The sequence below is a fragment of the Glycine soja genome, chromosome 3 (genome assembly GCF_004193775.1).
Source record: "Glycine soja cultivar W05 chromosome 3, ASM419377v2, whole genome shotgun sequence".
Classification (NCBI taxonomy): Eukaryota; Viridiplantae; Streptophyta; class Magnoliopsida; order Fabales; family Fabaceae; genus Glycine; species Glycine soja.
In genome coordinates, this window is record NC_041004.1 from 7,202,319 (window position 1) to 7,213,604 (window position 11,286).

Sequence of the window (11,286 nt, forward strand, 5' to 3'; positions counted from 1 at the left end):
TGTCCCAATTGCTTCAAATATTCTTTCGGAATGCTCAACATATTTAGATTGCCAACAACACACACATAACATGGTTCAATTTTTCCTCAAATTATAACAATTGGACCTAACAAGGTCCTTTTTGAAGGTGATCCCTCAAATCATAAAGGTTTGACAAACCATATGGTGTTATGTACTTTACAAATCATAAACTTTCAGAATACACAATTCAATATCATTTTTTTAAGAATTAATGTTGTTATGCAACTTATAATATCGATTTTGATCAAAACTGAAGTTGTTTTTGTAGTTTTTATTTTTTTTATATTGCTTACTATATTACATCGGTTTTCGTAATAACCGATGTCATGTAGTGTATATTAACATCGATTTTTTTAAAACCGATGTTAACATTGATAAAATTAACATCAGCGATTTCAACATTGATTTTTTAATCAATGTTGAAAGTAAAAAACAATCAATGTTAAAAGCCTATTTTCTAGTAGTGCATGAGTTACTTGTTAATTGATCCCTAAATAAGTTTAGCATGTGATTTAGATTGTTGTATAAAAGTATCTGAATGCACTTCCAATTCAGTCTTATAATTTATCTTAATTTTGGATGTATCATTAGGCATGAAATTTACTTAATATGTTTTTGAATTTATACAACACTTGTTTATATGTTCCTGCACTTCACGTTAATGCCACTGCCACCCTCATCCACCGTCTGCATCGTCGGTGCCAAGAGTTGCACTATTTTGTCATCTATGCTCTTCACAAATTCTTGTTAGAGTCCACCATGGAGATAGGTGAACTCTGCGCATTGGTGGACGAATAGAAACTTCAAGAAAACACAAACCAACGAAGGGGAAAAAGAGAAAACATAAAAGAAACGAAAAGATAAAGTGGGGGAAGATGGTATGAAAGTAACGAAACAAAAAACAATAAAAGAGAGAGAGAGAAGAATACGAGAGGGAGAGTAACGTGAAGGAAAAGTGCTAGGGTAAAAACAGAAACAAGAATCAACAATTCTATTTTTATTGCTTTTCAAATGACATAAAAAAAAAAAAAGCTATTTTAAAAAGAAGTAAAAAAATCAACTTAGTCTCATTTTAGTCTAACACGTCTTTGTTTCGAAATTTCACTTAAAAAAGAACTGAAAAGTATCAATCATCCCAAACAAAACCTAGAAAGCCAAATCAAAGAAATTCAAAGATGAATACATGATTATTTTTTTGGCGGTGGTGAACGATTAATTCATTGACTTTGTAAGGAGACATGAGCTCCACCAACATGTTACAACATATCTACAGATATGGTCTCCCTTTGCACCCCTTCGGAGTGTGCATGAGTCTAGTTATTTGTGATAAAATATAGTTCATATCTACACACACATACATGATCATAGAGAATTTTTTTTATTGGCAAAAATAAGTATATATATATATATATAAACCGGAAGGTACCAAAGATGCCCATAGCCAGAACAAAGTGTTACAAGATATCACTTAAGAGTGTGCATGAGTTGAGTTATTTATGATTATAGAAAAATTAAAATTACAAATTCCATTATTTGTACAAAAACACTTAAAAAAATGTGTTATTTATCATGACACACATAATCATATAGAAATCTAAGTTACATAAACTTTCCTATTTGTATGAAAACAATTGCGGAAACAAGCGTTTTGAGTCTAACATATTTTCGGTCAACCTCTTGGCCCCTGCATTTTTAAATCGATGAAATTTTCCTTTTATATGAAATTTGTAACTACTGTCCCTCTCCACTATCTCCATCAATGACCATGCTGATGTGGAATCACTACAAAAAAGTGTGATTTATTGCGATCTAAAATACAGTTTTTGGTTATTTAAAACCCCCAAAATTTGCATTCGTACTTGATTTAAACTTATCATTATTAATTGATTTTTACCCTTTAATACATTGTTTATATAAATTAGTTGTGTATACTACTTGATAATTTCAAATATTTTTCATTCAGTTTATATTTTATAAATTTATTTAATTTTCAAAACACTTAATACTATAAATGGAGTAAGTTGATTTACAAACCACAAATCAGGTAATGTCACCCCTTATAGTCAAAAGCTTTGAAATGAATCGAAGTTTTATCAGTTGGCGGCTTTTGTTTTAAATTATGAATGACTACTAATCTAGATAATAAACTGATTTTCTTTTTGCCCAAAACTATCAATCAGTTAATTGTATACCCTTTATCCACTCCTAAATAATGACATGATGTGAAATGAATTCAACCTGAACAAGTTACTGGTTTTCAAGAAAGGCAACTACTATCACATTGAGTCGATCTTTTAGTCACACTCTACTAATAAACTGATTAAGAATTGGCAGACAACAAATGCACATTTTTAAAGTAGGTAACATAACACATAATGTATATTATATACACAAAATAAAGATTTTGTATGAAGTACCAATTAACAAATCAAAGAACTAGCTCTACCCATCAAAGAAGTGCTATAGCAACACACTCCTTTAAAACACTCTTTCTAATTGGTTAAAATGTATTAAAAATTACAAAATTAAAGAGAAAGAATCATTAAATATCAAGTGAGACCCATAAAATTTTCTCATTTTCAATAAATTTCAACCAATGAGAGAGACTATGTTTAAAATAGAGTGACAAGAGTATGTTTCTAGCATTTCTCACCCATCAAATATCTTTCAAGTTTGTACAAGGAATGTAGGTTGTTGATGAACGGCGTTTCTTCTGTTTGGAGTTGCGCTGATGCTTATGCAGATTAGTAGAACATGGCAACACAGGGCTCTTCATAGAACAAAGTTTATGCTTCATACGCCACGGGAAGAGAAGTTCCAAGCCACAACCCTTTGGAGAAGAAGCATATGAATGCCTTGTATAACACTCTTGATAGTTACATGTATCACAACCTTTCTCTTCAAAGTTAGTAGAAAAATGCAAAGCAGATGATGCAGCCAAAGCAGTGGCATCGGGAAGAAAGCGATTGATCATGTAAGTAGGAGATTGGTATCCATTAGACTCTGCAAGCTTTAACCTCAATCCATCATTGGTGTTACTATGAGCATTCTCTGACTTCTTTTGGACATAATCTAACGCCTCTGATAGAGAGAAAACATCCATAGCATCAGAGAAAAAGTCATCATTGTTGTCACAACTACCATCTCTCTGATCATGAAATGCATCGTCACCACGATCAACATCTTCTTGAGCTGCTTCTTTCGGAGGAAGCCAATGGCCGGGTGGTAGTCTTAGGCGAGGTGTGTTGCCATCTTGTGTGTTATCACTCCTCTCAGTTTCTTTTGGCTTGCCAGGTGCTTTCTCCCAAGAAAATGGAACCCTTTCACTTGTATTTTGGATTGGACCAACTGAATATGATGAGCAAGAAGTATCTGCAACATTTGGACTACCGAGACGCCTCGTTGACAATAGGGGTGCATTCAAGTTTAACTTTCTAGGACGTTTCCTATCCATGGTTTCCAAAACAAGCTCCACCTCCTTATTCTTCTTCTGTTTCCTTGGCTTCCATATACGGAAGCTTCAATAACTAAATTGAGTATCTGAGATGATATTTTGACAGAAGGTTCAAATTTTTGGAATTAGAAAGGACATCACATTAGTTTGGTGGGTGGAATAAATAACAGCAGTTGGAAATATGGGTATCTCGTGAAAACCATTAAAACTAAGGTCTTACTTTTTAGTGGGTCACAGGTTCGTTGAAAAGCTCTCCTTCCACGTGGGAAGACTACACAGAAGCAAGGAACCTGAACTCACAGGCCATTTTAATGTTACATGCACAGCACCCCCAACAACAAAAAAATCTCCTTATTCAAAATGAGAACACAAAAGACTGATAAAACAGGTTAAAATTGCGGATGCAGTATAAAAGGAAAAAGGACAAAGGTTTAAAATCAGGTAATGGTGCTACATTTAGATAGACTTTTTCATAAATACTTGTAAGAGAAGAAAATAAGAAGATAAAATAAATTAAATTTCTTACACAAAATGATACATATGTTGATTTTAACTTGTAAAAAATAAAAACTCGATTCATTTTAGCTTTTTTTTTCTTCTATAAATATTTATGGAAAAAAATATCCAATCAGAGTTTAGGTGTGTGTCTCTCAATAGACTCTTGGGTTTTACATGATCAATAACGATTTACAAGGTGATGTTAAGTTTTAAAACAAAATAAAATACCCACAATAACAATAGTAATAATGAAAAATAAGGAAACAAACGTACAGATGAATAAGCAGACGAAAACCTATATAACTATTTATGGGTATAGCTTCTCCAAGGATAACTCATCATCAATATATGTTCAAAGGGTCGTCAGGGAAAATTGTGTTTATACAACAGAGAAAAGTGGAGAATGTTATAACACAATGTGAATTGGCCAATTGCTCAGCCAAAAATATAATGGTAGTTATCTAAATCTTGGGACTTACATAACAAATTGGTTTTTTCATGTACATGTTTTGTCTAACTAGTAACTCATCACCAATTTGCTGGTGTGGCATACTGGAGCATAGCAGCAGCAGTTGTCTGCACTACTTGACCATACTCTGACAAAAACATAAGTCATTACATATATTTACAAGCTATCCTGCTCCTCTGCTTCCTCTCTTTGGTTTCAATCCAAATGACCTTTCTAACCTTTCTTTTCCCTTTTCTGTGGTTCTACTCTCCAGAAGGCCAGCTGAAAGATATAGACCGTGCTGTTTCTGGAGACAATCTAACAGGTGAATGACATTGATGATTACTACCTTCACGAGTAGAAAAAGTACAGTTTGGCAAGAATAGGCTTGTCCCAATAGGGAACACTAGGAAACCATGATTTTTTTTTTAAAATATCTGATTCCGTCACTTTGGTTCTCGAATATGCTCCCGTGCTTTATTACAAAGATCAAGAATCTCATTATGATTAGGATCAAGACAAAGGGCTGCTTCACAGTCCCGGACTGCGAAGACAAAATCACCGATTGAGTCGTAAAATGCCGCTCGAAGATGTAATAGTTGCAGATCTGGCTTAAAATCAATGGCTCTTGAAAGCTCTTCTATTGCCTCAACTTCCTTATGATCATCCATTAAAACTGGTAAACAGAGTTTGAGTCAGAAGTTGATAAGGTCTGTGCATGCAAACACATAGCACTAACAGGTTGCAGAGGCTCTAATATATTGTGTTCATATTGCTCTTTCAAGATGCTCACAGAAAACAAAAGTATTTCACAAGGAACCAGCACAAAATATCAGAACAGAAGCATACAAAGCTACAAGGATAAGCACAAACTCAAAAGATCTCTCCATAATTGATCACTATTGATAAGATAAAATAAAACAAACCCAAACAAACATGTATCCTAAAATAATGTATGATTTGATAGGTGTGTTGTGACCAGGAAACCTGTGAACAGCCATGATTTTCTTTCAACATTTAAAGCAATGATGCTCAGTTTTTACTGCATAAAAGTGCAAGATCCACAAGTCATTTCCTACAATACTTATGCAATATGATGTTTCTGGATAACTGCATGATTAATGCTACAAATTCAGACAGAGCATTTTTTAAGAGGGAAAACTTAAATCATATGGGTTGTCAACATAAACATTTGAATTGGGGTATATAAACAAGTAAATGAAGAAAGCAGAAAGATAGACACATTGATTTTTCTTTCATTTAAATGTTACATAGTAAAACAAAGGAAAGTTATCAACTACTATTCTTTTCATGGAAAACTAAAATATTTGTCTATGAAGTTATGCTGGCAAACCAGTTTATAGAAACATTTCTAAGTCCTAAGACAGTAATAAAACCATCATAGCTATAACAAATGCCACAAATAAAATTTGAAACACAAAAATGGCTTGCAAATTACAATCACAGCTACAGTCCCCCTCCCTTACCATCAACAATAATCAGGAGAAAACAGGACAATAGAACCACTTGTATGAGACTCACCTGCTGCCCTGTATCTGTAAGGATAAGTCCTTAGAGGATCCAATTGTGATGCCATACCAAGATCACTCTTTGCCATGTCACGGTCACAATATTCTGAACGCTTCTCATAAGCTGATGCATTACCCCGTGCCTTTTCTATTAGCTTTGTCATCTCATCATATGCTGCTTTGCGGTGATTTTTAAGATGATATACACGTGCCAACCCCTGATGTGCTCGAGTATGCTTGATGTTGAGTGCATTCATGTAGCAGTCAGCAGCAAGGTCCAGTTTATCACAGTCTACGTAGACACTCCCTAAATTATTCAGTGCCTACAATTTAAAAGAATAACTAATATAAATACATTACCTCAGCACTGATATCAACATAAAATGTTTAATCCAAAACTTAGCACTCACTTGTCCTTTCCGAAGACCATCTGAAGGGCATCTAAGAGCTTCCTCCAAGAGACTGATCACATACTTTGAAGACTCTGAATCAAGATTTGAGTCAGCTAATGCATAAGCTTTGAGAAAGTAAGCTTCAAATGATCTTTGAATAGAAATAGATTCCTCAGCCTTTGCTAATGCTTCTTCACGATGGCCAGTGTCATACAGTATCCATCCTTCATAGACAAGCCTTTCATGATCAGAAGTAGAATAATTTCTAGCCAGCCGCAAACTACGCATTGCAGACTTTGGACAATTCAACCTACAAGATTCAGGAAAATCAACACCCATAATAGTCAAGCTCTGGCATTAAAATGAAACCAGGACTAAGACACACCCAACCAGTTTTTCGAAGTACTTATCAGTTTCCATTCATTCTGAAAGCAGAGAAGATACAATAACTGAAAATCATCTCCTGGACTAACACTTATGAAACTATGCATAAAATGTAGGTAGCTTTTGGCACATTACATAGTAAATACCTCAATGCAGTTCCCGGCAAGTACACAATAAAAATGTTCTACAGTTTCATTAGTTTGCTAATTGCCATAGTTTGCTTTGATGGGTGGAACATGTGACAATTTTCTCTAATTTTGACATAATACAATGTGACTAAAAACTAGTTTGTTTAGCAGCAAATAGAGACATGAAACCCATGCTGCCATGCAGATATATATGGCCAGTTAAAAATGAAAAGGATCAACAAAATATTTCTAGCCAGATTTTGATATTACTTGTCACTGATAATAGGGAAAGTAAAAAACAACCCACATTAGCCAATTCATTCACAGAGAATTCATGCATGGAGAAAATTATGAAGTCAAACTAGAATCTATATCAGAACTCACTAATGAGATAAGTTATAACTGAATTAATGTAGGGATTACACACACCGTAGCAGAAGGAGAGATTGCCGAAAATGTAAAAGACTTTTCCCCGGGTCATTTGCTAACATCTGGTGTACAACAGCCAAAGAACCAATATCATCAACAGAGGACCATCGGTCATACAACTGCATCCAGCAATCAGCCTGACTCCACTGCTGAACAGCAGGTTGGAGAAGTTCTACCAACTGATCACCATGCATATGCCCATAGAACATCATATAATTTGGATCCAACGTCAAAATTGCCCGGACATCCCTGAGGGCTCCTTCATAATCTTCCATGGCAATCAAGAACCAAGCTCTCAATTCTAGGCAGTCTGGAGAAACCCTGAAACCGATTATTTTGTTGATTTCTGCAATGGCAGGTCCAATCTTGTTTTCCTGCAGAAAAGAAACAGCCCGGAATTTATAAGGAAAGGAAAGAGTTGGATCTAACTCAGTTGCAGACATCAAGTCCATCAATTTCTCCTTCCCAACACAATACAAAGACCTTTCCTGATACATCCACCCAACCGGTTTATGATCAGAAATAAGTGAGTTCATCAACTTATATGCTGAATACGTGTGACCACGCTTATATTTTGCCCTTGCAACTCCCACTAAAGAATAAACATGCCCTGCATCTACCGCTGCCTGAAACCAATGTTGTGCATCCTTATATTCTTTTCTCTCAAGCATAACAACACCCAATAGGTGAAACGCAATTTGCTTCTCCCAACCATCGGTTGCGCACTCCACTAACCTCTCCAACAGCATCACAGTGGTGTTCGACCTCATCTCTTCCTCCATGGCAATCTGACTCAAAAAATAATACAACACAAACGACACGTGCCCTGCCAGAGCCAGCCTATCCCTACCCTCTGGACTACAAAACATCTTCACAACACTCGAACTCTGCAATGAACCGGGAAGCTCCCGGAGAAACACCTGCAAGCAAGCCGCCACAAGCAGATATGCAGTCTCCTCCAATCCATACTCCACAAGCAACAAGGCATCATCTATGTCACAAACCAGCGACGCCAAATGCACATCACAAGCATTCTTCATCTCATCGCAACAAAACCGGTTCGCCAAAGATAGCAACTCTAAAACAACCCTGGGCTCCAAATGGCTCAACCTCTTAGTCCTACTGAACACATCAGCAGCCCTCAATGCCTCAACAGAAAAACAATTCCCTGAAAAATTTATCTTCTCCTTCAATGACTCTACGAATCCACCATACAACATTGTCTTAAAGGGCCTTGAAAGTGAGGCTATATTGAACCTATTACACTTAATCTCATCATCACCAACAAAAAAAGACATGTCACCATCCTCCTCCTCCTCCTCCTCCTCCTCCTCCGAGGTGGAGCATTGCTCATCAACCACTATTGTCATTGCATCATCATCAATATCACGATTCCCTGCGTGTGCACGCGTGCACGCGCAGGAATCAAACACCGACTCTGGGTCATAGCCCGGAGTCAGCGTGGCGCGGGGGCACTCAAGGTTCCTCCCACTGCAGTCGCTCGAGGATGAGCCGATGAGCTCGTCCTCGCGCCGCTCGTGGCGCAGCCACGCCGCAAGCACGACCTTGGCGTGCACGTGGACGGCGTGCTGCCGGGCGGCTCGGAGGCTGCGGCGGAAGAGCTTCGGATCGGCCAGCCCCTGAAACACCGCGCATTGCTCCAGGTAGACCTCGGAGCGGTCGAACTGGGGGCAGTCCCCTGTGCGGCGGTGGACTCCGGCGAGAGTTTCGACGAAGTCCACCGACATCAAGGAAGGCTCAATTTTGGGCTCCAGAAGGTCCGTCATGGAGAGGCCATAAGGAAGGAGCGAGCCGTCGGAGAGGACAACCTCCGACGGCGTCGTATGGTTCGTAGCTTGCAAGTTCCGAACCGATTTGGTTCTTAGGGTTTGGCCTTTGATGTGGTCGTGGAGCTGTTGGAGAAGCTTCTCGCCGATTCCACCGCCGGTTGGGCCGTCGGCGCCACCGGCGCCGGAGGGGTTGATGGCGTAGACCTGAGTGCCCTTGCAACCATCCATGATCTTCAAGCTACGCATTGTGGCGAAGATTTTGTGTTGCATTTTCTAACAATTTGTTAAAGTAAATGAATGAATAAATAAAAAGATGGAATAATTTCTATGGAGGTGGCATTAGGGGAGAAAGAAAAGAAAAAGAAAAAGAAAAAATGTGTTTAGTGTTTTTGGTTTGGGAGTTAAAGGGGAATGAATTGGTTGATTTTTTAGGGTTGCGTTGTTTTGTTTTTGTGAGGTGTGGTTTGGTTTTAGGGTAACCCAGGTTTTTCTTTTTTCCTTTTCCCACACCCTGTTATGTTTTTTTTTTTTTTTGGTTTGGGGTTTTCTTATTTTTGTTAGTGAGAAAATGGAGGAAAGGTGGGAACGATGGAGGAGTAGCCAACTGGTGTGGTGAGGTGCCGTTGAAACAGCTACGGTCTTTCTCTCTCTTGGTTTTTTTTTTTTTTTTTTTTCTGTCTTCTTTATTCTCTCTCTTTTCTGTGTACTTTTGCTGCTATTATTTTTTATTCTAAATATATGGATTTGCCACTTTTATCTTTTTGGGGTTTGCTATTTCTAATTGGGATTGGATTTGCCTCTAATTTTTATTTGTTGAATATAGATATCGACAAAATGAGAACGAGAGAGAAAAGGATACAGATAGAGGGAGAGAGAGAGAGAGAAGAATGTGTTAGTTGATTAAATTATCTCTTGACAAGATTCACCTTGGATTTCTTCTATTTTTAAGTGGTAAGAAGGGAAAAGATCTAAATGATTAGGTGAAAGACAGAGGAAATCCAATGGATGATTAACATTTTCACTGTTGATATTACTTTTAATCTTTTTTTTTTAAATAATACTGAAATAATTCAATTTCAATTGAACCGGAAAACATGCAGAAGATAATGATTGAAAGAATTTTTAGATAACGAACAAAAAATTAACGTACATTTATATTTTTTTAAAGCTGAAAATTAACCTACATTTTATCTTGTAAAACTCCTTTTGCATGGATTTCTTTTGGTCTATGTCGTTATAAAATGGTAAGAATTAAAAGGTAAAATTTATGAATGATAAATAAGAGAATGATCCAACCGTGTTTGTACATAGAATAAAACTAAAATGAATAAATTTTAAGTGTAGAACTTAAAAGACTAAGTTTGTGTAACTTTAGAGATCAAATTATTAATATCTTCATAATAATACTTCTAATATATTTGGTTGTGTTAAAATAAAAATCAAAAAGAAAATAGGCTATTTAAAAACTATAGTAAATAACTTTTTGAAAAATAATAAATTACTTAAACACAATCTTAAAAGCACTTTTGTGGACTCAAACAAACAATTCCTTATCAAAATGAGCAGGTTATAGATAAAATTTCAAATTTGTTTTAACATCCACAGATTGATTTTTTTTAGACATATATATCCACGGATTGATATTATAAAATTACTAATAGCATTCCTATACAAATATTTGTAATGTAAAAAATCATCATATGCATTTTTTTTAATGAAAACAAAAACAAAATGAATTGACTTCTTTTATGTACATGTTGTAAGAATGTAATAAACTAATAATATAAACAAAAATAAGCCCGTGGTAAAGGAGAGCCAAGGAAAATGGTGTTGTATGATGCCATGCATGTCCTGCAATATTAGAATAACCCATTATTGTTAATAATTTGCATTCTTTATCTCTCTAAACTCTCTCTCTCTCTCCAATATATAGGAGAATAAAAGGAAGAGGGTGGATAATTTTCCCTTTGGTTTTGGTCTAATTAATTAAACGCGTGTTATGAAAGCACATGATTGCAAATTATTTGGGTGATTTATTGATGATAGCTGTCTATGTCTCTGAACCTACATTTCATCATTCTTATTTTTGTTTCCCCTTCCTTCTCTTTCCAAAATTCAATTAATAATGAACGTGGTACACCCTTATTGAGAGAAATCGTTTATTTCATTCCAATATCAGTATGCTGAAATTAGACTTGCAAAGATTACGTACT

The 11,286-nt window shown here is 36.2% G+C and overlaps 2 protein-coding genes across 2 annotated transcripts; both read right to left on the reverse strand.

Annotated features, from left to right (window-relative positions):
* Positions 1-2,217: 2,217 nt before the first annotated feature.
* LOC114405395 lies at positions 2,218-3,892 on the reverse strand. Its single transcript, XM_028367957.1, has one exon. It carries the CDS (start codon positions 3,473-3,475, stop codon positions 2,678-2,680), a length of 798 nt encoding a protein of 265 aa, XP_028223758.1. The 5' UTR covers positions 3,476-3,892; the 3' UTR covers positions 2,218-2,677.
* A 401-nt stretch (positions 3,893-4,293) lies between these two features.
* LOC114406094 (ethylene-overproduction protein 1-like) lies at positions 4,294-9,736 on the reverse strand. Its single transcript, XM_028368668.1, has 4 exons — positions 7,284-9,736; positions 6,361-6,652; positions 5,964-6,273; positions 4,294-5,097 (listed from the first exon to the last, which is right to left on the reverse strand). The coding sequence occupies exons 1-4, from the start codon at positions 9,341-9,343 to the stop codon at positions 4,868-4,870; spliced, it is 2,892 nt and encodes a 963-aa protein (XP_028224469.1). The 5' UTR covers positions 9,344-9,736; the 3' UTR covers positions 4,294-4,867.
* Positions 9,737-11,286: the final 1,550 nt, after the last annotated feature.

Excerpts from the sequence above, each read along its gene's own strand:
- LOC114405395 (XM_028367957.1), bottom strand. The coding sequence starts at position 3,475 with ATGGATAGGAAACGTCCTAGAAAGTTAAACTTGAATGCACCCCTATTG.
- LOC114406094 (XM_028368668.1), bottom strand. The coding sequence starts at position 9,343 with ATGCAACACAAAATCTTCGCCACAATGCGTAGCTTGAAGATCATGGAT. Across the intron at positions 6,653-7,283 it reads CAATCTCTCCTTCTGCTACG|GTTGAATTGTCCAAAGTCTG; the intron begins GTGTGTGTAATC and ends TGAATCTTGTAG. Across the intron at positions 6,274-6,360 it reads ATGGTCTTCGGAAAGGACAA|GCACTGAATAATTTAGGGAG; the intron begins GTGAGTGCTAAG and ends TTTAAATTGTAG.